This window comes from Eulemur rufifrons, chromosome 4 (assembly GCF_041146395.1).
Source record: "Eulemur rufifrons isolate Redbay chromosome 4, OSU_ERuf_1, whole genome shotgun sequence".
NCBI classification, from domain to species: Eukaryota; Metazoa; Chordata; class Mammalia; order Primates; family Lemuridae; genus Eulemur; species Eulemur rufifrons.
Genome location: NC_090986.1, coordinates 68,836,376 through 68,862,927, shown reverse-complemented (window position 1 = coordinate 68,862,927; position 26,552 = coordinate 68,836,376). Strand labels below are relative to the sequence as shown.

General features: G+C 41.3%; 1 protein-coding gene across 1 annotated transcript in view; it reads right to left on the bottom strand.

The window, feature by feature from the left end:
- Positions 1 to 26,552, bottom strand: part of LHFPL6 (LHFPL tetraspan subfamily member 6) — a 218,159-nt gene that overhangs the window by 20,979 nt on the left and 170,628 nt on the right. Inside the window, exon 3 of the mRNA XM_069467303.1 lies at positions 3,876 to 3,974. Within this exon, the coding sequence (XP_069323404.1) occupies positions 3,876 to 3,974 (99 nt within the window). The remainder of the gene's footprint in view (positions 1 to 3,875; positions 3,975 to 26,552) is intronic.

Below are 26,552 nucleotides of genomic sequence, written 5' to 3'. Positions count from 1 at the left end.
AGCCTTCCCCTCCCATGCCAGTGTTAGGGGTGGGGCGGCCAAGGTTGATTTATGGTACTTGCTACAGTATTTCCCACTGCCACCCAACAAGAAAACTGTAGTGTTCGTACGCACACGAGGATAATTGGATGGGGCTGCTCAGTGCAGTCTTCAACTGTCTTAGAAGCTGACCAGCTGCCCTGGGGGCTGCAGGGATCAGTAAATGAGCACATCTGAAATGAAACCATTTCTGGTATACCAGGGTTATTCTTTGGCTGAGATCAGGGATCATCAACCTATGGCCCCACTGCTTGTTTTTGTAACAAGTTTTATTGGGACCACCTATTATCTTTCACACTAAAACTGCAGCGTTGAGTAGTTGCAACCAAGACCAGAGAGCTTGCAAAACTGAAAATACTATGTGGCTCTTTACAGAAATGTTTGCCAACCTCTGACTTAGACTCACCAACTAGGGTGCAATAATGTTGGTGAGTTAATAACAATGCCCATTGTAGCACCCAACACTTTTTCGTTCTAACATACTTCACACATATATTACCTTTTTGAATATCTGCCTCCCTTGCTAGTTTTAGGTTCCCCAAAGGGCAGTGAATAATGTCTTTTTTTATTCATTGCTGATGCCATATCCCCAGCACCTGGCCCAGGGGCTGGCACAATGTAAGGCCTTCATAAATATTCGTTGGCTGAGTAATTGAAATGAATGCACTCCTTGAATAATCACCCATGTAGAAACAAAAGCAATTATTTCTTTCAGGATCCTCTAGATGAGAAAGTAACAACATTTCAAAAACAGCATGCCAAACAAGTGACCCAAATTCTACAGTAAGGAAAGCATGAGCTTTAAAAACATTAACATTTCCCAACCCTTGGGAGGAAGATGTGCCCACACACTGTCTGTCTCCTTTGAGAAGAGACAGAAATGAGCTCGGAGTCTCAAGAGTGGCAGAGGCGGGGTGTGGCAGAGCCAGGGTGTGGCAGAGCCAGGGTGTGGCAGAGCCAGGGTGTGGCAAAGGCAAGCACCATGTATGCCACTAAAATTGTGCCCCCGTCCTTACTGAGAATGCCCACAAACTCATGTTGTGACTCACAACCCCAGTCCTAGAGGTCCGAGGTATCCTGTCAATTTAACTCCATAATCTGTGACTTCACTAATTCACTGAAGTTCAGCCTTCATCAGTATTCAGGGAAATAGTAATGATTTTTTAAAAGTAGACAGGAAGTTAGGTGGGATGGGCCTAGTGATATCTCTATGCCACAGTTTCTTTTTAGGTATTCTTTCGAAGGAAAAATTGGCAAAAGTCCACCGAGATAACAGTAACCTGGAGAAAGAGAACTTGATAAACCCCCAAAGTTATTCAGGGGACCTAGAATTCATTTTACCTGCATATGATGCCATTTTTTTTTTCCTCATCATCCAATCTAAGACATATTTAATAACAAAAAAACAGAAATGAAAACACCATAGTGTCTTAAATTGCCAAAATGGTGTTAGTGAGTTTAATAGCATAAGGAATTATTAGCACCAGCAAAGAGGCAAGTGTTTTTTTAAGTTTTAGTTTGACATTCAAAATTATAGCCCACAATGCTGAGAAGACACGAAGGACTGGGGTGCGGTAATGAAAACTGCAATAACGGGACCCGAGTTTCATTATAATCTGCTAATTAATACAGCAACACACAGTGACAACAGATCAGCGACGACAGGATTCTAATCAAGTTGGGGCCTGTGTTAAACAGCCAAGAATGCTGCAAACACCAGGGCAAGAAAGGTGCCAAACACTGTATTCAAATATCTCCTCTGGACATCGTTTGCTTTCCAAAAAAAGAAAAAAGAAAGTTGGCAGTCAACTTTGTGCCAGCATTTCAGCATTTTTTTCATTTTTTCCCTTCTCTACATTTATGGCCATCACAAACTAATCCAGACTTAGGAAGCCTTGTCCTGGAGGAGAGAAGAATGGCCAAATGGAAATCTCTTATTTATTTTTTAATCCATGCAAATTAGGTGGTATTTAGAACACAGTCGTCTCTACCTAAAGAGCCAGTGTGACTTTCGAGGGAAGGCAGGAGGGTGGTGGTCCATTAAGTCAAACAGAATTTGCTTTCTTTTCACATTAACAGACCTCTGATGTCGTGTGACATCTGTCCATTCTTCTCAGTATCTAACAGAGAAGTTTTTTCATGGAAGTTATAGAAATTTAGAAATCATTATTTGGGATGTATTAATACTACTATTAGACCAAATCCCTCAGCATTTTTCTTCTTACAATAAAATAATGTGAAAATTAGGGGTTTAAGTGAGCAACTTACTATGTACCCATTGTCAGACTCTCAGCCTGTCCATCTATAGAGCAGGGAAAATATATTTGCTATCACTTGGCAGTGATGGGCTTCAGGACACACTACCTCCAAATTCAGCACCTCGACACGTGAAGGAACAGCAGAAGCAGTGTGGTCACCCTCACCTTCCCCTTGCCTTTCTCCCTGGAATGGAATGATTTTCCCTGACGTAGGTCATAAGAACATCATTTGAGAGCCATCCTTCCTAAACCTGGAGAAAAAGAAAATTCTTATCTCTGAAGACACAAGGACATGGAGAGGAAACTGAACAGACAGGCCTTGCTAAGTTCTCTAGTTTATTACTATTAGATCATAACCCCGTTGTTCAATCATACTATTAATAATACTTCTGCACAGCTACTCACTGCTTCATCAAAACTAGCATAAGAAGTACACGAGCTTACCCATTTCTCCAGGTCGTCATTTCTTTACAAAGGCTCCCATGCCATGCAAAATTTATTTTAAATAATGTTGTATGCTTTTCTCTTGCTAATTTGCCTTTTATTATAGGAGCCTTAGCCATGAACCTAGCAATAGGTGAGGAAAAGATATTCCTTTTCCCATATAGCAGTAAGTGTTTTATGGGTTCATATTCCTTGTTCTAGTAACACCAATTCTAGAAAAAGACTCTAAGAAAATAATTCAGTAGAGCGAACACTTATATTCATTAAACTATTCATTACAATATGTCTTAAAATGGTAGAACCCGGAACAGCTGAAATGCCCAACGAGAAAGAAATAAGGGAGTAGTTAAGTAAATAGAAGTTTATCAAGCAAGTGAAATACTATCCAATGATGACAAATTAAAACGATGCAACCCATGTAGTACTCTGCAAAATTCTTCATAGATTGCAAAGTAGAATATGCTATGGCTACAAGTGAAATATATCTGAAATGTTATTAGTATCCATTAGTCCTTCATCATTCAGTCACATCTCTGGGCGTGGCATCTTGCTGTTCCTGCTGCTGGAATCTCTGCAGTCTCCTAAGGAGCTTTCTCATTCCTTTCTTGTGCCTTTGCAGTGGTGTATTCCTTGCCTGCGAGGTGCTTCTACCTGCTCCTGATGATACACATGCATCACTTGTACAGGACCCAGCTCCATTCTCACCCCTTCCCAAAAGAGGTCTGTTACCCTGGAGTGAAACTGCTTTGGACTCCTTTGCCCTTTCTGTCATTTCCTTGACTATTTCCTTTGCCTCCCTTCTCAGATAGACTGCAAATTCCACAGTCAGAGTTGCTGTTGGCACATGCAGTAGTGATAAATATATGATTTTGAATCAATTCATCAATGAATGTAAACTCTTAAGAGCAGGGGCCATTTCTTATCTTTGTATCTATAATATCCATCACAGTATGGAGCAAACAGTAGATTATCGGTAACTCTTCACTAAACAAATGGATAAATTTATATTGTCACACAGGAGTGCTTGCTGCAATACCAAGATAGACATTTCTTATCCGTCCACTTTCTGCTTCTATGAAACATCAGATAAGTTTTTTTTTTTCTAAAACGAGCAGCATCCATGAGAGAGCTTACCCAGATCGAACTGGCCAGAAATGTAGCCGCAAGTCTGCCGGACTTCCTCACTGTCCCAGCCCAGCGGGTAGAGGGCACATCCAGCACCGATCAACAAGCCTGCAAAGAGATAAGACAAGAGGGCTTTACCAATGCACCTCTGCATCCATAAAAAGACTGGGGAGTGGGGGAGGATTCAATATTTAGCAATGTATCAAGATCATAGGATCTGCTTTTTGGAAAGCACCAGGCACAACTCTCTCAAGCAAGCTAAGGTCAGTTTGACTCCAAGAGCAATTTCAAGTCTGCTTAAAAGAAAAAAAGAAAAAAAAAAAAAAAAAAAAGCTTGACAGATCAGTTTGGTTCCAACTTTGCCTTTTAAAGCATGAAAAACCTCACAAATCCTGTTTAGGAAATACATCCAGAAGCTTTTTAAATCACTCATGTAAAAAGTCAACCATTAATTCATGCAAACAATTCAGGAGCAAGCAAAAATTCCTAATACATTATGCTTCCTTATTCATTAGATGTTTTGTTTTCAATTTAAGAATCAAAACAGAATGTTTGAGCATTGTCAAATTTTACCAGGGGCCAAAAGAGCATAAAGATTTTCACAAACCACCTCAGCATATTGATCGAACTTGCAAACTGTTAGGCTGCAAGAAAATCATCCGCAGGTCTCTGAAATACTCTAGACGACAGACACTTACTGCAATCTAAGTCCTCCTTGCAGCCAAAACCAAAGGTTTGATGATTAAACTGAAGAAGTGATGGTTTTATTTTAATATAAATTAAGTTATGGCAGCACATTCTGAGCTGACAGTTTTCGATGGTGAGTCTAGTTTTGCATCAAAGCTTAATATGGTTTCACAAGAAGCTGAATGAGATTTAAGCACTCACCATTTGAATATGTGGGCTAATCTGAAAGTAAGATCTTGTCACATCAGTCAGAAAGTGTTATCATCACCCTTGAGTATCACAGATGTGCTGGTAGGACCAATGGATACTTACTCTAATGGGTGGGAATATGGGTTATCAGTGCTAAATAAAGGAACCCCCTACATGAGAAAATTCACTAACAGATTGACTGCCATGTGAGTTGCATTTAACTCAGGCTAGTTTTGAGCCTGGGGCCTCATGAAGCAAAACCATGCAGCCAGTTCATGAAAATCTTACTTGTTGATATTCTTATTGTTACAATTAATATTGACAATTCAATTCAAAAGCCGTGGACTGCATTGCACGTAACTCACATACAGAAAACAATAAAAAATAACAAATTAGAAAGGATTGTTTGCTTTTAATGAAACACTGTGGCCCCAGGGATAAATGTTTTTTCTACTGTGGCAGTCAATGTGTTAAGGTGGCGGAGAGAGGGCAGAGCCCCAAATGTATCTGGAAGAGGAGACCTTTACTATTTCTGCACTAGTCCCTTCCTGACCCCCTTTTGTCCTCCAGTCCCCAGCCCCTGCCCCAGTGGGCAACTGTGTAGGTGTAACCCACACAAATGATCTGTTCCCTTGCAGGCGTCTAAGGCGGAGCTGCTTTCCACACTCCTCCCCAACCTCCGTGCTGAGCTGTGTGGAGAGACATCCTCCATGTCCTGCCACACTTCCTACCCTGGCAGGGCTCCCCCTGGTCTGCAGGAAAGGACCAAGCAATGCAGAGGGAGTGCTGGAAAGAATCACTGCAGCTGCAAAGCCCTGGTCCCAGGATGTCCTATATGCAATTGCATAAAGCTGAATTATGTTGGAGCTGAAGAACAATCCAGAAGGCAGCAACATAGAGGTTTCGCTGCCTAGGCAAATGCCCTAGGGGCTGGTTTCCTTGGCTTTTTCCCTTGGGATAGAATTTACATCATTCTGAAGACAACTGCTAACTAGTTTTATCTGCCACCAGGTAAAGAGGTAATTACCTTACCTGAAGATGCCAAACTTTGTGTAAACTGAACTCTAGGAATGATGAATAAACAATGTGGAATCATTTCTATGATACTCAGTTCTTAAATTAATAGGTAACACCACTTTTTGAGATCTTGCGAGCAATTCTTAAGGATGACAAATGGAGACAGGCAATTGGGACAGAAAGTATTCAAGTGTAAGAAAAATGAAAAATAGTAACATTTAAGCTATCAGTTTTCTCTTTACCTGATCGAGAAACAAATGAGAAATAGTCTGATTTGTGAATGTTCTTTTCATTACAGCTGAAAAATATATGTCATGAAGTCATGAAAACACTCACCTTGGTCCTTGGTCTAGCCACTTTGGGACAATAAATAGAAAGGAGGGTATAAATCCCACATGTGGAACAGGTGGGACAGGGTTCTCCAAGTGGCAGGGCACTTGGTAGTCAGGGTTCTGTTGTAAAATATTGGGTGTCTTTGTGACGCTTTGCAATGTAGATTTAACCATATAAATTAGGAACAGTTTTATACACAGGGAATTTGTGCTACATGTATGAATTTTTTAAAAAATACCATGAACATATGCTCACATTTTAAAAAGTTGTTCAATGAAGGGCAACTGGCTTATCTGAATTTCGATGTTAATATTTATGTAGTTTTTGTTTGTTTTGTCACCTGCTAATGTTTGCTGACAGGAGAGATACTGCAGACTCCAAAGATCTGAGAAACATTTCTGGGCGAAAAGTGTATGTTGCAAACTGATCAGGCTAATTAACTATCACAGTTATTAGGATATATAGGTAAATATTTCAGCATCCTTCCCACTACCTTGCTACCATTGTAAGTTAAGGGAGTATCAGATGGAATTTGGCCAAATACTTGACAAATGTTTATTAGCAAGTTGACATTAAAACCAGTCAGAAGATCAATTCTGTAAGCCCAGTGAAATCCAACCCCCCATACAACTCTGTCATATAGTCATCTTAGCAAGGACCTTATGTGAAAGTTTCAACACACAATACAACAATGTCAGATGGCAGGCTCAGGGAAACTTCAGGTCAGATCAGGTAACATTGTATTACATTAAACGCAAGGGAAGAGGGGAACAGGACCAAAGAGAGTTCTAAACCTGCACTGCCCAATGCAGTAGCCATGAGCTATATGTAGCTCTTTAAGTTTAAATTTAAGTTAATTAAAATAAAGTAAAACCCAAAAATTCAATTCCTTAAGTGCCGAATAGCCACATGGCACTAGTGGCTACCATATTCGACAATGCAAATATAGACCATTTTCATAGTCGGCAGAGTTCTATTGGAGACGGCTGTACTAGATCTAAGACACACTTTAAAAGGATGCTGGACTTGTCAAATTCCTTTCCTATGCCCTATACCTGATAGTGCTTGTTAACAATCAAAATCATCCCTTCTCTTTTAAATTCTCCCTTTTAGATAGGGCTAGAGGCTAAGAAACTATATTCTGCAAACTCTCCTGCTAGCAGGAGTTCTGGGTCATATTCTGTCAATGAGGAGCCCTCCTGTGGAATTGGCAGCTGCAGCCAGGGGCAAGCCTTTCTGCAGATGGTAGATGTGGGATTTTGGGAGTGGCTTCCAGGTGTCCCCTTCCTCCGCACCCACTGAGGATGTCAGTTGTAGCTCCTTTTGATCCCAGCACTTCCTGCTTTCCTGAATTCTTCAAAGCAGCTTCTCTGACCTTCACTTTCCTAGACTTTCTAACAGGTCTATAAAACTTTAAATCCCTGGCCAATACCCCTTCCTACGTGAAATATCTAGAGTGGTTTCCTTTACAGGCCAAACCCTGACGGGTACACACCCCACTCATACAAGGGCAGAGAGGCAGATACAGATCTTTATATCTCACCCATTTTCTCAATTAAAAATAATCTCTAATAAAACTTATGCTAATTATTAAACTTCTGGGGCAAGTATAGATGGTGATATTCAAAAGCTTTGCCTTTAACCCTCTCTGTGGTGTGGTCTCTGGCTAGGAATTTAACCTGCTAAGAAGCCTCTACTGGAGTGTGGATGTTAACTAGCTGCCCTCAGGGGGTGGACTGAGGTTAACCAGCATCTTATCATCTATACTGAAGCACTATATTGTAAAGTAAAGTAGACAAAATTAAAAAGTGAGAACATCTTCTTTAGCGGAAGAAATTTGCCATTGTTCAGTTCTAGCAGTGGTAAAACCTCAGTCCATGTTATGGAAATCAACTTTCCTGGAAGCAGAGTTTAGAAATCCCTGAATTAGATACCACTTGGGTATTATACCATATGCTGAAATGGGACTCAGAGAACGTTCTAGAATTTAAAGTGATTGCCCAAATGATGTGTTAGTGACCTGACAGGTTTTAATAACTCTAGTTGCCTAATTTACTCCTGGGGAGTTAAGGGTTCAATTAGAACCTCTAGCTCACAGACTTTTGTGTTATTTTCATGGGTTTTCTTTATTAGATTTCTAAACCTTGTGGTTGCCATATGGGCTTAATTTTAACCAAATTCCTTTGTCACTGCCATAAAAGACTCATGAGGAAAAAAAAGTCACATGATCACACTTTTTGAGAATCTGTGCATACAAGAGTGAGAGTGAGGAAAGAGGCTGAGAATCAAGGCAGCAACCTGAGGAAGGTGGTAACGGGAGGTGGTGGTGCGTTGTTGGAAGAGGTGTGAGATCCTTCAGGCTCATTTGCAATTAAGAAGCAATCTATTTTTGCAATCCTGTAGACTTCGCAACTTTTAAGGGTTACGAGTCCATCACACATTACTATAGATTAGTTCAAACTTTAGTTTTCACCCAGCACCTCACTGAAGTCAGCTATCTGGAAGCAACAGACCATGAGGAAGGTCACTTTAGGACTGGAGAGAGATGCTACCTCCTAAAAAAGAAAAAAAATAATAATCCAACAGATGACTCTTTTAAATTATTAAATTAAAAAAATCCATTTTAATAATGCATTGACTATTAGGTATTTCATCCTAAGGACCTTAGAGTTTTGGGCTCCCCCTGTTCCAGAGCCAAGTCAGTGGAATGACCTCTCAGGAGAAGCCATTGCTGATGGCAAAGAGACGGCAGAGCTAAATGCAAAGAGGTGGGCGTTTCTGAACCATGCAATAATGCCGGTTTGTAAAAAAAAATCTGTTCTTTAGCCCCAGATGGGCTCCAGGGCCCAAATCTTAGCCTGGATACCCTCTGTCTAACCGTAAACCACCTAGGAGAGAGTTTCTAGTAGAAACTATCAGTTTTCACAAAATGCTAGAAATATCTGTCATGATACTAACTGTTTCTTCGAATTTGAGAGTGAAGTCTGAAGTCTGTAAAGAGCTCAGGGCTCAGAGTAAAGACCTGGGGCTGGGAATTTTCCCTTCTGCAAAACTCTTTCTATTCAAACTCAGGACTTAACACTCTGCCAGCGGACTATTAGCATAACAATTCGGCTCCTGCCAAGAAGGCAAAACAAACCTCTACTCAGCCAATGCCAATTACCCTCCGCAGGTGGTAAGAATAGAGTCCTCATGTTAAACCCATAAAGCCTTATTTTTCCAGGCCAATCTTGAAAGTTTTTTATGTGATCTCACTTTTTTTCCATAACTATTGCTCCATTCTTTTTCCACAGTTTTTTTTTTTTTGTTTTTTATAGCGTGACTTTTTCCACCCATGGCCCCTTCCTCGGTCACACCAGCGTTTCCCATCAATTCATCTTTTATGTGTTTTGGATACTTTTATCCATCCTTCAGTTCCTTTATCTTCCCTTCTGTGGTAAGCACCGAGGGAAATTGTTTTCTTTACTGTTCTCATGAAAGCTGCTCAATCTTGCAGCCTGTTATCTGGACTTCTCTTTAAAAGTGGTTGGCTCGTTTCCATCTCAAAGTCCCCTTATGCTAATTTAGGTGCATGAGTTTTGTCCATTTTCATCCCCAGATAATGGTCCCTTTATCAAAAAAAAAAAGTAACAATAAAATAAATAAATAAATTCAGTGGTGGGGAGGGAGCAAGAGCAAGGTTCAGTATTATAACTCTTTAGACCCTGAAAATCCAAGAAGGAGTAAACTATTTATGTGTTCTACAGAAAGAAGGGTTGGTTAGGCTCTAGTAAACCACACCTTCTATCAAAGTGCTTTCTGGAAACTGAGGCACAGAGGATGTGAGAAGCTTGTCCAAGGACACAGAGCTCAAAATAATCCTGGGCTCCTGGACCCCAGCCAGGGCTCTTTTCCACCTATCGAGATCCCAGTGCTTGGACATACGTCCACCCAAGGTCACACACTCACCAGCCACAACCTGAGTTCCACTGGAGACATGTTGGATTTGGCCAACATCCTGTTTTAGTAAGCAGGATGTCGTATCCCTAAGTTTAGATTTCTTGGATCTCTTGAGTAATTGAAAGATGCGCCAATACTGAGCCTGCACACGGCTGGTGAGGGCCGTGGCATGGCCATCCCGTTAGACCACTCTCGTGCCCTGGCCAGTCTCAGAGGCATTTCTGACTCGGGATCGCTGACTTCCTGCACCTACTACTGGTTCTTTGAATGTGTTTTGAGCCTTCTCATCTCTGAAAGTTGAAGCCCTTCTTTCTGATTGAGATACTCTCCTCACCTCAATGCTCAAACTCCACCATGAAAATACCAGCTGTTAAGGTCTAGAAACCTCAACACACAGCCACCCCTGGCCATCCCACAGCGAGCTTAGGTTTTACCCCTCCTGTGAGCTCCCACTGTGATGCACTCTCCACAGTTCACTTGAGGCCGACCCGCTTGCACTGTCGTTATTTACAAGTATTACATCTCCTGGAAGGCCAGAAGCTGTACCGTGGTTACTTGCACCCAACTCACTCATTCCTGACATTTGTTAAATATTGAATAGTAGTAATATTATTTATTCAGTACTTCCAAAAGCCTAGAGTAACTATATGATAGTTATATAACAGGTAATACAGAATAATATATCATTGCCCCCATTTCACAGATGAGGAAGCTGAAGCTCAGGAAGCAGGCCTACGCTCGTGAAGCTCCTAGGTGGTAGGTCCGGGGACACACATTCAGGTCTGAGCCCTCAGCCGGTGCTCCTCACTCCCATCTTCCAATCCTCCCAAACCCCCAAGTGTTCACTCTCCCAACTCCGGGCTTACCTTCCATGTCCACGTGTGCACTGAACCCTGTATATAAACGGAGAAGGAGGAATGGAGGGAGCTAGAAAGAGATCTCAAGTCACGCTTCCTCCAAGATTGACTCTGCATTAGCCACAGGGAACACTCTTAATGTTGCCTCTAACTAAAGACAAGGGATGGACTCTTGGGAACTCTGCAAGTCCCTCCCCTGGGTGCCGGTGAGGGAGAACCCAGATGTGAGCTTTAGCACACAAAGAGCTGCCTGTCTACAAAGAGCACTCGAGGCATAAAGATGAGAAACGGGTTCTTTATCATCAGAAGTTTACCCAAGGAAAGCATATCTTACCCTAACACTAAGATATGAAGTAGAAATATGATAACAAGTAACAATAAGATTATTTCTTCAAGGAAAACATCCTGCAGAAGAGAGTATACTTCAGGTTTTCTTAGAATGTTTTTCAAAAGGGCACCTTGATTCTCATTTCGTCTCCTTTCCCAGCTCATGTGACAGAAGACACAAAAGACATATGCAGTGTGTTACACACCAAAATACCTGCTCCTTAGCTCAGAGAAAATATTCCAAGCTAATTTTAGTCATGAATAACTTGTCATCTTTTCTCTTCCTACAGTCCCTAAGCCATCATTGGTAGAAAAAAAAAACTGTTTCAAACATTGAAACTTTGGGGGATTTTGCAATTTCTATGTGACAGTTTTCTGGAAAATTGAAACTGATTGCAAACAACATCTTTCTAACCCCAGTAGTTAAGAGCACCTCAGCTCACTATTGTACTTCTTTAGGACTCAGTTTTCCTCATCTGTAAAATGGGGAAAATACCTATCTCTTGGGGTGGTTGCAGGTAATTAAATGAGATAGTATATGCAAAGAGGTAGGCACAGCACAGTCCTTCATGGGAAGAGTTCAATGAATCGTCTTATTGTTGAACTTGAGACCCTGAGAGGCAGGCAAGGGAGGGTAGTGGATTTTGTGCAGGGCAATGTGTTCTTGCCTGCTATCCAGTCCTCCTTTCTTGGAGAAGGTCCTCTTTTTAGGTGGAGTGAAGCAAGGACCCCAGCCAGGACATTCCTGGGTGTGTGAGCAGTGAACACTCCCCCAGCAGTCACATGAGCCACATAAACCTCAGTAAGCACAAGGGAAACAGCCACAGCCTGGTGGCCCTCACGTCTGAGCAAAGGATTAGTATATTGCTACCATGATGAGAATGCTTTTCTCTGTTCCTTTTTGTTTATTAAAGGCACGTTTGGCCTTTCTGTGAGGCAGGTACAGCCAGAACTGATGTACTGTCTTGCTAGACAAAGAAATGGAGTCACAGACAGGTGGGGAGATATAAGTGCCGTCATCACATAGGTCACCAGAGGCAGAGATGGGACACAAACTCAGGGCGCTTGACTGCTAGGATGGGAATAGGAGCTTCGGCTCACTGCCTTCACTCTGAGCCTGCCAGGGAGGAAGCCAGCAATGCTCACGCTGCAGCCACACCTCTGAAATCACAGAAATGCTCACTTTCAGAGACCCTCCGGTGTCTTGTGTAGGGAGAAGGGGTGGGGAACCTGCGGCCATGGGACCACATGTGGCCTTCTGGATTCTTGAGTGCGGCCTTTTCACTGAATCCAAATTCTACAGAACAAATTTTGCAGCACAGAAACAGCTGGGGAGGGGGTTGTTTAAATGCAGATTCTGGTTCTGTAGTTTTGGGGAGGAGCCCCATCTCCTGCATTTCCAACCAGCCCCTGGCGAGGCCAAAGCTGCTGTCCTGAACCACACTTTGAGCAGGGATGGTCTAGTGGACATTGCACAGATGTTTATGTCCACAGTGTCAGCCTTGAATCCTGCTATCACCCCGACCAGATGTGCGACCCCAAGCAGCATGCCTTTGACGTCTCTGAGCTCAGACTTTCATCTAGAAATTAGACCTAATGCTTGCTGTCCCTTTAGCATGGTATCTATATCTTCAGCGTTGTTAGAAATAAATTAAAGGCTTAATAAAAGTGTCTGGTTTCAGAGCTTGGCACATATGAGCTCAGTATATTGTAGTTGTTTGTGTCAATATTAATAACAATATTGCTGCTGTCTTAGAATTGCAAACATTTCATTCTATTAGACCTGCCAATTTCAGATTCTGCATTAGCAGGTACAGGTGCTTACCAGTTTAAAACAAGCAAACAAATAAAAACACTACCTAATATTGCTTGCTCACCTCTTCATAACAAATACATTTTCTCGAACTGACCACATGTCTACAGATAAGAATAATAAACATGTCTTTTTTTCCTTCTGACATGACAGTATGAAAAAATTCAAATTTATAGAAAAGTTGGAAGAACTGTACAGTCACTACCCATACATCCACTGCCTAGGTTCTGTGATTAACAGGTTTTAAAATTTGGACACCCCTGAAGCTCTGACTAGGGTGGGGCAAGGGCAATATATGTAACCTAAACATTGGTACCCCTGTAATATGCTGAAATAAAAAAAATTAAATAAATAAAATTTGCTGTACCACCTATCTACCCATTTTTCTATTCCTCTATTGATCCATAAATCCACCTCCTTTTTCAGGGGTAGGGGGGGCTTGTCACAGTAGGTTTCAGGCATCACTATATATGAAGTCTCTTGTCATCATCATACTCCATTCCCTTTCCTCTCTTTGGCCCAGCAGTCTGTGCAGACCTGTGACACTGATACAAAAGTTAGACCCAAAAGCTGTAATTGAGACAAGGCTGTATCCCTAAGGCCTGATGGCACTGAATTGAGACCAGCAACTGGGAAAGTGATTTTTATACAAATCTGGGGCAATGGATACCTCTAAGCTTTTCACATTTCTCAAACAACCACCTTACAGCCTAAAACAGGATCAACTGGCTTCAGCTATCTGCCCCAGAAATCCCAGTAAGAACTTCACCAGACATTTCACAAAGCCCAGAATGACAGCGACATAAAGCATCCCAGTACAGACAAGCCGCTCAGCTCGGATTTTTCAGTAGACACATTTTCTCTTAAGGATCACTGTTGTGTTGTGCAAAATGAATTACTCCTGACACTGACCCTCTTAAATAAGAAAGGAAAAAAAAAAAAAAAAAAAAAAAAAAGAACACACATAATCACCATACTTCAACTCCAAACCTTTCCAGAGGCAGGGCTAGGCTCCAAAAATATCCTGTCAGAAAAGTTACCATGGGAGAAAAAAGGTGCAAGTAAATTTATACTGCAAACCCTGAACCCCTTCCACCCCTGCTTTGAAAATGCAACGTTAATTCTAAATCAGACTCTAGCAAATGCATGCTAGCAAACTGCCGTTACCCTCAGTCAGATAAATATTTTGGTGGTAAACTATTAGAAACAAAGGCTTCGGAGTCATAAAGTGTTGTGTTTGAGTGAATTTGGGTCTGCCAATGACTAGATACTGCCTCAGCAAATCTCTTAAACTTGAGCCAAGAAATTTCTTTATGGAAGAAATTTCTTCCATAAAGTGGATATACTGGTGCCTCTTACAGAGTTGTTGAGAGCATTGGCAAAAATGCTTTTAAAGTCCCAGCACAATGCAGAACATATAGAAGGAGTTTCCCTCTTATGAAATAATGGGAAAGAGAAGGTAACACTCCACTCCAAATATTTATTTTTATTTATATAATGGTGGCTTTAAGAAAACAAAGTGTACCACCATCACATCAAGACGTACTGTTTTGATGGGCAGATCTGCAAAACTTCTGCTGGAATTGTAGGGCAGATGACGCCACGTGTCTGAAGTCTCACAGACAACTCGCCTTGGCATCAAGAAGTAGAATGCCATCCCCAGCCACCTCCAAGCCTTCCCCTGACATCTGTACAGATCTTTGCTTTGATTCCTGCTAAATCCCTAACTCTCAGTTTCCTTCCCCTCGGGCCTGTCGAGTACTTTGCTCTGGGTGTGGGAACTATTAATAACATCATTTCTGCCCGATGTGCTCATGGTGTAACCCTCCCAGGGGCCCTGGGTGAGCTGATATCAGGGACATTGGTGATGGGACTCAGAGCCAAGCAATGCACAGACAGAGTCGGCGGGAGAAGAGGCTCTGAGACACCCTGTCTCCTGCAAGAACTGGAGCAGACGTGGGGGTTGTGTCCTCCATGGAGACAACTGTGGAACCAAGATGGCCCAGCTCTGTGCAGACATTGCTTGTCACACTAATTAACACACAGCTACCACAGGGATCCCGTGACCTCAGGGAAGGGGCTGGCTGGGTAGAGAACTAGTGGGGGGTGAGTAACCAAATTCCTTTGGGAGAAAAGAGGGGCAGGATTGTGGGTTGGGGAGAAGGGGACCAGGGACTGAACCTTCTCATACCATTGTGAGAAATAGTAATTTATTATTTTTGAATTATTATCTAAGGCCAAAAGGTGTAAAGAAGGGGCATGGCCGGGTTTTAACTCAAAGGGGGTCCTGAACCGGGAGCTGCTATAGGTAGAGGAAGGACAGTAAGCATTGGAGCCACAGGGCCTTGGGTGTGGACCCAGGTTCTGCCCTGGTTGGTAGTGGCCACAGGCAAGTCACTTGCTTTGAGCCTCAGGGTTTTCTCAGGACCGGTGTGAGTAAGGCTGTCTGTACCCACCAGGGATGGTGCCATGACCAGAGCAATGTACTCCAATTGCCCTGCACATGTTGGATGGTGTCATGTCGTGTTTGCATGTGACAGGGGAGGATGTCCTATTGGAGGTCACTCAGGATGAGCACACGGAGACAGGGAAAACTATTTGGAGGAAAATATCTCCCTCCTCAGTTCTGATATCCTAATGTCATAAAATTGCCCAAGACGGAGAAGAACTCAGGTAGAGCAATCTTCTGAAGGAGTGACGGCTTCCCTGGGGCTTTAACTTCAGCTTCTCTACTGTGTAAATTCTATTTTAGGAACCTGTTTCCATTCTAACATAACAATATTTAGGAGGAAGAATAAAACCGTTCTCTGGACTAATGCCCTTAACCAATACATCAAGTGCCCAAGGACTGACAGATGCCTCGCTTCTAACCCCTCTTCATTCATTTATACTTGACTTAAAAAAAAAAAAAAAAAAAAAGGCAGGGTAAGAAATAATTTATCTTCTTATTTAAATATTTCTAATGTTCTTAAGTACTTCAATCGGGGGCCCCAAGACAACACTACGATAGGATAGCAGGACTATTTTTAAAAAGTAGTAAAATCTACATTTGATGGACTGAAAAGATAGTGAAAGACTTTCTACAAATGTACATAGGTGAGGAGCCCGTGTACTCTGTAACCTGCCACAGTGGGCCTCTTGAAGCCTGGAAGCATAGCCCAAGGAGAAGAGTGTTTAAAAATACTTTAAAAAATGTAATTCAGGGAGTATCGTGTGAAAATCCTATGTAGTAATGAAAATAAGCATATCACACATCGATATGGCACTTTTTTAAAATTCTAGATACTCTGATGGCAGATACTACTTATCTCTAGCTTGCAAACAAGAAAATTAAAGCATGAAACTGCGAAGAGTTTTGTCTTGACAAACTACCATGGCAGAGGCTAGACGTGAATCCAGCTCCTTACTACTGATTTTGACGCCACAGTGAGGACCAAACACCCCACGCGTTTCACAAACAGTCCTGCAATGTCATGTGGTGACTAAGAGCATAGCCCTAGAAGTGTGGCCACGTTTCCCTCTGACTTTGTGATCCTGGACAACTTTCTTGCCTTTCTCTTGAGTATGTTTCCTCATCAATAAAATAGGAATAAAATATCATGGAGCTATTGTGAGAATTTAAAAAATATATATTTGTACACACACATATATACATACATACATGTGTGTGTGCATATGCACGCACACATATACACAAGCCTTATATATAATCATATACAAATTATATATGCAGATTATATTATTATTTGAATATATACAAATTATATACTGCAAATTTTTGAATAAAGTATATAAGCCATTTGTAACAGGTTTCAACTAACTTTTCAGCTTAGGATAAATATTATTTTCACTATTTATATTCATAAAGCACCTTTTTCACCATTAGGAAATTAGAGACTATGAACATACCACAGATTGCATAAGGTGGTGCAGGTGGCCTGCTCCCTTAAAACAAACAATTCTTTAAAAATATTTTTTTTCCTTCATCCACCTTCTGGGACATCAGGAGAGAAAAACCTCATCTATTTTCCTCAGGTCTTTTTAAAATACCATCAATTCCACTAAAGAACAGTAAAGCCATCTGGAATAGCTGAGAGACAACAATTTGGAAGCAATTTCTTTCAAGACAGCTATAATAATTTTCCTTTCTGTTTTCTTTCTCTCTTGAAATGTCAAGGATAACGGAAACTTTTTACTTTTCCATCTGTGATCAGTCCCAAAGAAGTTTTGAAGGTACTTGAGAATTTCGTTCCCAGTTAGTTCAATATTGTTTTGTCACTTCAACCCAATTTTTAAACTACCACATCTCTCTTTAGTGTCTTGTAATATTTAAAAATACAAAATGTCTATTAAAAACATACTTTGTAATATGATTATAAAGTATTCCACAATGGGAAAAATACTCTATTTAAAATACTACCACAAGCAGTCATAATGAAATCACTTATATCTTTTTCAAATAGATTATTCTAACCAGAACATGAAAATAAAAGTAAAAACAAACTCCAAAGTGGATAAATGCTGTGTCTAACATTGCAGAACTAGTAGAAGGTAGAATCAGGAATACTCATTCCTGATGTTCTATTTATCTGAATATGAATTTTTATAGGAATTTTATACAAACAAAAAAACCTGAACACTAAACACCAGATGTATACCCAAGGTTCAAACTATGAGATATATTTTAAAATATTTAAAAAATATATATTGTATAATAAATATATATACATAAAAATATATATAAAATACAATTGGCTGTCTGTATCCATGGGTTTCCAATCTGTAAATTCAACCAATCAGGGATCAAAAGTATTTGGGAAGAAAAAGGCATCTTAACTGAACATGTACAGACTTTTTTCCCTTGTCATTATTCTCTAAACACTACAGTACAACAATCATTGACATAGCATTTACGTTGTATTAGGTATTGTAAGTAATTCAGAGACGATTTAAAATATACAGGAGGATGTACATAGGTCATATGCAAATACTATGCTGTACTCAGGGACTTGAGCTCAGGGAGCATCCCCAGATTTTGGCATCTGAGGAAGGTCCTGGAACCAATCCCCCAAGAATACCATGGAACAACTGTAGATTTTAAAATATATTTGGTAGAGAAAACAAGACTAATTGTTCTCTCCTTCATGAATTGAGCCAGTGGGCTTTTGACTCTGAGGCAAGCGTGCTACTTGTGGCTGTGGAATTCAAAACCCCAAAGAAGTGGCCCGTGCGTCTGAGCAGAAGGAAAGAAACTCAGAAATAACCACAGGTCAAGGTGGTTACTTGTGTCATGTTAGCAGCAAAACCAGTAATTACCAGAGAAGTCAGTTCATTTTGGGCTGGACATAAGGGAAGCTGGTTCTTACTGGACGAGTGGGTTCTGATGAGCAGACACAGGCATCTCGGGTGAAGAGGGCAGGCCCGGAGACGGGTAGGCACGAAATGAAAATAGAACAAGATAGGAATCAAGGCAGGAAAGTGTGGCTAACGGGTGAGGATGCGGTCAGCGACCCTTGCAGAAGGTCATTCATTCTGGGCCAAGAAAGTTGGCCTTTACTTAGTAGGCAAAGGGAGACTGTATTAGTCTGCTAAGTCTATTATAACAAAATACCATAGACTGGGTGGCTTACGCAATGGAATTTTTTTTTTTTTTTTTTTTTTTTTTTTTACAGTGTTAGAGGCTAGAAGTCCTAAGGTGTGGGCAGGCTTGGTTTTCTGTGAGGCTTTTCTTCTTGGCTTGCAGACGGCCACCTCTCACTGTGTCCTCACCCAGTCTTGCCTTTCCTCTGTAAGCGTGCACGGGCTCAGCGTCACGCTGGGAGTCCACATTTCCTCTTCTGACGAAGATACCAGTCATATTGGATTAGGGCCCACCCTAATGGCCTCATTTTAACTTCATCACCTCTCCAAGCCACTATTTCTAAATACAGTCACATTCTGAGATACTGGGGTTAGGGTTTAACATATAGATTTGGGGGGGTGCATAATTTAGCTCATGACAGAGATCTTAAGGTTTGGAGTTGAATTCTCAAATACAAGAGCTGAAAGGCACCCTCAGGATGATCTAATCTGGTGCTTCTCAAACTTGGCCGTGAAAATATCCCTAAAGACAAAGAGGAGTGAGCTCATACCTTAACTTAGTCCTCCTCGGAAACAGGTTTTCCACAATCTGCTAAAAAACGATTGCGAAATTTTCCATTCTCCTCCACAGATAGCCTTACTCTTTACATAAAAACGCTTTTCCCAAAATGTTGGCGTCAAATCGATGCCCCGGGAAGATATTCTAGTTTTATCCTGTGGCTTCACACATTCATGGCATTTCCTGGTAAGTACACGTGTAGCTCAGCTTTAGAAGAATGAATCTAAGCTACGGCTCAAAAAGACGAAGAGACACCCTCAGAGTTCCAGTTAGTAAAATAACCAGAAATGGAATGACACCTCTTGTTCCTCTGTCCAGAGCTTTCTCTGCAACACCGATTGTCACACAGAAAAGGTCCCTGCTCTGGCTGGCACAGGCCACACCACATTCAGACAGCTTCGGCCTGACACACTGACTTCCCTAGTTGGCCCCAGAGGTCACCCCTGCCCCTTCCCACAGGGCAGCAGACAGAACAGACTCCACCTCTTTCAGAACAGGACTGCAAGAGGTGGCTCCGACCAGGCTTCCTCCGGGGGAGCTATCTCCAGCCGCAACTTTCCAGCTTATTTCTGAAGGGAGAACAGTGCCTCAGACAAATGCCTCCCTTTTCTGAGCAGAATGAGCAGCTGCTAATCAAAGGCCATGAAGCATGATTTGTACTACCCACAGCTTCATGGGAAGCATAAAAAGAAAGATCACAACATCATGTTTATCTCCCTTTCATTGCTGTTTCTGGCAATAGTATTACCGTCAGGCAGGCTGAGTCAAAACAATTTTCTAAAAATATGGATCAGCTGAGACCATTTAAAGCCTCTTTTTATGGAGTTATCGTTAGGACTTTTCCCCTTGGGCTGCGTTGTGTACTGTTTCCCAGAGCCTCCTCTTCCAGCATCTAGTTATCTAAAAAATACAATTCTTTCTCCTTGCCAGGGGTATCACAGCCTCGCAAAGACTGATAAGCAAGTGTGCATTCCTCCCCGGAGCCCGGGCAACTATTCCCAAGAGTTCTGTCGTGCGGGGCGGGACGTGGCATGAGCAGCAGTCAGAGTTTCTGTTGGGGAGTAATTGGTGCTGTTGGTGGACGCTGTGCTTCCCAGAAGGTGCGACTGACTGTGAATCCATCTGTTTCAATCCTTCCAAGAATGAGTTTTCCCTTTTCCCAATTTTCATGACAGGAGGATGTTAGATTCTAGAAGGTGAGCCGTATGCCACAATTCTATATGGACGTTAAAATTTAGGAGGGAAAAATCAGCCTTCGGTCTGTGTTACACTTTTCACCCAACTCTGTTTGAATGGCTGCAGGTGGCAATGCTAATGTAACATTGAAGAAGTTTGCTTTCATTATAACTTCTATTTCCTTTGTATTCAAGCCAACGAAGGAAATGCAACTACTTTCAAACAAGCTTTGTAAACAGACTATTTTCAGAATTTATGCCCCTTAAAGCTGCCTGCTATAAAGGCATAGGGTTTTACTTCAGAAAGAAACCCAATGGAACATCTAGTTTTGCAGCTTTTTGTGCTGTGTCCCTTGAAGCCCTGGGAAGAGGGGATCCATGGTGTCTATAGAGCTCTCAAACTGGGCTGCCACTTGATGGTTATATAACAGCAAGTTTCGGCTGCTCAATAATTTTGAAAACTATCCTAAGCTGGTGTTATGGGTTAAATTGCATCCCTCCACCCCCCTCCCCAAATATATTGAGGTCCTAACCCCTAGGACCTCAGAATGTGTATTTATTTGGACATGAGGTTGTTGCAGATGTGATTAGTTAAGATGAGGCCATACTGGAACAGGGTGGGCCCTTGATCCAATATGACTGGTGTCCTTATGGGAAGACAGCCAGGCGAAGACGGAGGCAGAGTTTACAGTCATGCTGCCATAAAGCAAGGAATGCCCAGGACTCCCAGAAGCTAGGAAGAGGCAAGGAAAGATTCTTCTAGAAACTTCAGAGAGAATATGGCCCTGCCAACACCTTTGCTTCAGACTTCTGGCCTTCAGAACTTGGAGAGAATAAATTTCTGTTGTTTTAAGCCACACAGTTGGTGGTCTTTTCTTAAAGCAGCCCTAGGAAATGAAAACGCCTGGTTAACAATACATTCTTCTATTGTTTAATTTTATTTTTTACCTTCTCAGTCAATAAGTTAATAAAGTAAATTGAAAGAAAATGTAGAAAGTTATTTTCTCAGTTTTCTAACTCTTGTCCCCCACCCCACCCCACCCCCTTATGTCTCTTAAAAACATGCCTCCAAAAAGAGGCATACATAGAGGCTCTGGTTTCTCTACATACAGTGCCAATGTTCAAAGAAGTGGCCCGGACTCCCAGATGCCACACAGAATGCTGTAAATCTCTGTCCCACCACTGGGTCAAAGAAGGAAGGTCAATGAAGGCCCTTCATTGCTCTACCCCGGAGGAAGCATAACTTACACATCAGACACAGTTAACCATGCATGCTTGACATGTGAGATGCAAGCTGCATAAGCATAATTTATTTTTAAATAGCTTCTTTCTGCAAAGAGCTTGAAGAAATTTACTGACTTTTACTTAATTAATCCTTGCAAGCCATCCATGACGAAGGTAAAGTAAGGTCATATATCCGTCTCTCCTCTGGCATCTCAAGGTTTGGCCACTTGTTCCCTGCTGTATTATTGCTTTCAGGATAGTTGAGTTTCTCCTCTCCCAATACACAGACTTTTATTGTGACTATGAGATTTTCATTGCCATATAACCCATTTTCTGGGAGCTCCTGGTAAGTACAAGAACATAATTTCCATCCCCCCTCCCTCTTTTGAGGGGGAGAGTTTGCTCAGAAAGGCCCAATCTATTCCGAAATAGCTATTTACTTAAAGCCTTAATTAATGAATTATGTTGAGATCTAGGAAACTCAGTGTGTGTCTGTGCACGCGCGTGGTGTGTGTGTGTGTGTGCGCGCGCGCTCATGCACATGCATGGAAAGAGAGAGAGAGGAAGCAATGGCCTTGCATTTGAAGGCCATAAAAGGTGTGTTAGGTGCGGAGGTGGCATCTCAGCATCTCAGACATCTCATCTCATTGCTGCACACGTTTTCTGGGACTCTTTTGGTCACTCTCCAGCATGTGTTCCATTGGCAGTCTGCCAAGGACTGCATGGTGGGGACACGTGGAGAAGAAATCATTAAGGAAAAACTTTGGTGGCAAACCCTATTTCAACCAGCGCTGCTTCTCTTTGCCTATTTTTCTATTGAGCTGAATAAGTTCAATGAAGTAAAATAAAAATAAAAAATAAATAAAATAAAAAATCTTCTAAGGACCTTCAGGGATATTATAGAAAGATTTAAGAAAGCACCAAATTTCTTTGAGCTCTTTAAAGAAAGAAGTGATGAAAAAAAGAAACAAACAAAAAAAGGTGCCATGTAACACTGAGGTCTCTGGACATGACCTATGAGGTTCTTCCTTTAATTTACCAAATAGTGACAAAGGCTAGCACCTATGTTTCTTGACTGCCTAAGAGTTAAAGCTCTTCTGCCAACAGCAGAGCAATAGTAAGCCACTGTAATCTCCTCTAGCCCCTCTTGGAGGTGAAGTGATACATTTCACCAACCTTGGAAGCTTTATGGACTAGTTTGCCTTCTTGGATATCATGCATTTACTGGATTTAGCCAACTGCCACCAGCCTCTAACACAGCAGAGCACTTTTTACAATCATTTGACACGTATGCAGCCAACCCACCCCAAAGCTCCACATCTTTTTCCTGGAGCCAATAATTAGTGCAGAAACTCAAGCTTTAAAAACCCCATGTTATTCAGATGCCATAAAAATTTCAACACATGTGTTTATAAAGCCAAAACACCTTAAGGCTCAATCTGGTTTATTCTACTGTTTATATTAAAATCTATAATGACCGTATTTCTATAGTACTTGCAGCCATCTAGTTGAGAAAGGTAGTAGAAAGGAGAAACCACAGTCTACAGTGGTTTTTATATATTTCATTTCTGCTCAAAATGGTCTGAAGGCTCCAGAGGAAAAACTAAATTTAGCCTCTTTAAGCAAAAGGTTGTTAAAACAGAAGGTTCTAAACCAGCGAGAAAAGTATTTTGATAAGCATTTACAGGAAGAGGAAAACGATCATTAAGAAAGAGACAAAATTGGAAGGGAGGTGAATGAGTTCTTTCTACACTCCTATTAAAAGCATTTATGTAGGTGTATCTTAATTGGGAGTTTAGGATAGCAGAATTGGGAAAGCAGAGCAACAATTATTAACTCTTGTTTGTGGAAGAGAGAGAAGCCTGAGGGCTTAAAAGGTCACATTCTGTAAAAATCAAGCTGTGGAAAGCGAAGAAACTCATTGAAAGGCCAAAATGTTACGGCTAATATTGCCCAATGCCATGTCTTGCATTTTGGGCAAGCTGAATTCTGTCATTATCAGCACCAGAAAGAGGTTGAAGGGGTTCCGAGATCAGATAACTTCGACTGCCAGGGTTAAATAAAGAAATATTACACATAAAATAAGATTTGATCCAGGAGAGTAAATCCAAAGTGAGGTGGAAATTACTAACAGCCAAATTTAAAATGAAGGATGGCAATAATGTGTACCTCAGTATACCTTTCATTTCAGTCGGTATTTGCTGTTACGTGAACTTGGAAAAAAAATTGACTTGAGCTCAATCAAAATGTAAATTCTTACAAAACAATTCGGTTTTAGGTTTCACAGTCAGGCCAGCCACATTTCCCATGTTCAACAGCCACACACGGCTAGCAGCTACCATACTGGACAGCACAGATACAAGACATCTTCATCATTTACAGACTTTCCATTGGACAGCACACATTAAAAGGAAATGCCTTCCAGATCTTTCAGAGTATTATAAGGATGGCTGGTTTTAGCAATATCCTTCTCTATCTTCTCAACACCAAAATGCCCGTCCGTGAGCATCAACCACTGTGTTTATGCCAAACTTTTTTCATTCCTTTTCATTACTATGTATCAGTTTCACCTATTTTCAAGCTTTATCACCAAAGAAATAAAAAAGAAATAATATAGAAAAAGATAATTTAAACATAGAGCATACCACCCCATAATTAATACATAGAAAACCGATTTGGATTATTTTTTTATCCAGCTTATATGACATTAAATGCTGGTCTCATGACTGTGTTGGGTATAATTAAAAATATCTGTAGCAGCTACATTAAGTATTCTGAGTCCAACAACTATAGAGCCCCCAAAGTCCTTTCAAGTGTGGGGGATTTTACAGCACTTTTTTGGAATTTTTGAAAATAGGCATAGGCACCAAAATCATTTGCATGAATCTCTTACATAACAATCGAAGTAAAGACTAGACAGGAAGAAAACAAGTACAATCTGTTCCTCCCTCTCAGTTTCTCTCCTTCAAAACTGAGAATTCACTGTTTTCACTGAAGAGGGGAAAGTCGTCAGCTTCATGGTGATACAGATGAGGGAGCCTTGGAGTCAACAGTGGGAAATGACCTCACTGTCTCACGCTGTCAGACTCAATAAGGTGTGGAGAAGGGGGCAGTGTCCACTCGTGCCTGTTCTTTCCAGTACATTCATTAGACTTGTGCTAAAGCAGAAAGATAAGCAGTATGAATATCTATGCGCTTTCTGGAGATACATATGCTCAGTTTTTTTCTTCTAAATTTTTAAATTCAGGTTTCACAAAAGTATCATGAACTCTACTGCTTGATTATTCTCATGCCTGTCCTGACTTGCCACTCTCCTACTGCCACAGGTTATCAGTCTATTTCGGTCATTTTTATATCACCGTGAACAATTAACCAAAATGGATAGGACACAGGACTAAAGGTGCATCTGAATTCCAGTTCCATAAGGCCAAGCAGCTCCCCTCTAGTAACTCCTGTAACCCTGTCATCTCAAAAGCAGGTGCCATTGAGCATGAGACCCATTAGGAAGATAGGGAAGGATTCAGGCATATGCTTTGCAAAATCTGGCCAAATGATAAGCTGAATGAACAACGGATTATGCAGACAGCAGGTTTCTTTGTACTACTATACAGACTTGTGCTGTCCAGTGTGGTGACCACTAACCACATATGGCTACTGAGCACAGGAAATGTGACTATTCCAATTTGAAATGTGTTCAAAAAGTGTAACATGCACACCAATCATAAAGACTTCCTAGGAAAGAAAGGAGGCAAAATACCTTGTTAATAATTTTTATTACTGATACAAGTTGAAATGACAGTACTCTGGATATATTGGGTTACATAACATATATCATTAGAGCGAATTTCATGTTTCTTTTTGCTTTTTAAAATATAGCTTCTAGAAAATTTAAAAGGACATATGTGGCTCACACTGTATTTCTTTTGACAACGCGAATACAGACCATGATCGCAGGCTCCATCTGTAACACAAAAGAGCTTAGAAAATGCTGACTCATGGAAAGCAGCCCTAAAAACGATCTGTTATGAAGGCAAAAGAATCGTCTGGCAACAAAAGCAGAAGAGTGGCTGGCATTGGAGAAGGCATCGTAAATATCTCTGCTACCGAGAACGGCATAAGGGCCTCGGCAGCAGCCGAAGCCATGTAATCTGGCAGTATCAAAAAGAAACCAAACACAGATTTCAAAATCCCTGCCTTGTCTTTTGAACTGGCTGTGGGAAGGCAGCTCTCACAGTCTGCTAGAGGTCAGGGCTGTGACTCCTGCAGTCCTCAAGTCCTCACTTTGATTTTTCTCTTGATCAAAGGTGGAACCTCATTACTGAGAAACAGCCAAAGGCTCCTCAAAGGAATTCCCCCGGCAGGATATACAATGACCCAGGGAGAATAACAAGATAATTTAATAATGACATCAAGAGTTTTCTGACTAATATTTAAGTCCCCAGATACTGGGAGAGAAGGAAAAATAGGGATCAATACACTGTATGTGATAAGGGAGAGGCAATGCTTTTGTCAAGTGGCGACTGGAGTCATTCACGGAGCCAGACAATGAAGGCATTTGCCGGTTTATAAAAGGGAACATCCAGGCAGCTCTCTATTTCCTCCTTTATTTCCTTGCTCTCTGTAAGCTCTTGTGTTCTATCAATAGGCAAGAAGGAAAGTTAATTAGTGTCAGCTTTCTCATCCAAGAAGAATGTTATCCTTGCCTCTTTTTCCAATCTTTCCAGGCTCAGAGATGGCCATTACTCTTCTGTTACAAAGTCTGTAATTTACTTCAAATTACTTCAGTACAATCAGTGCATATTGTGCATATAGTGGTTGGTTTAAACTTTCATGCCCAGGAGTTGTCAAGCTAGCATGCATAAAGAATGTGAGGTTAGGGTGGCAAGGTGACATTCAATCAGAAAGAGCCACGCTCTAGAGGCAGCTACTGCAAGTCCTTCTGTGATCTATATGTCAATTGAGAGCGAAACAATGCCAATAGTAAAT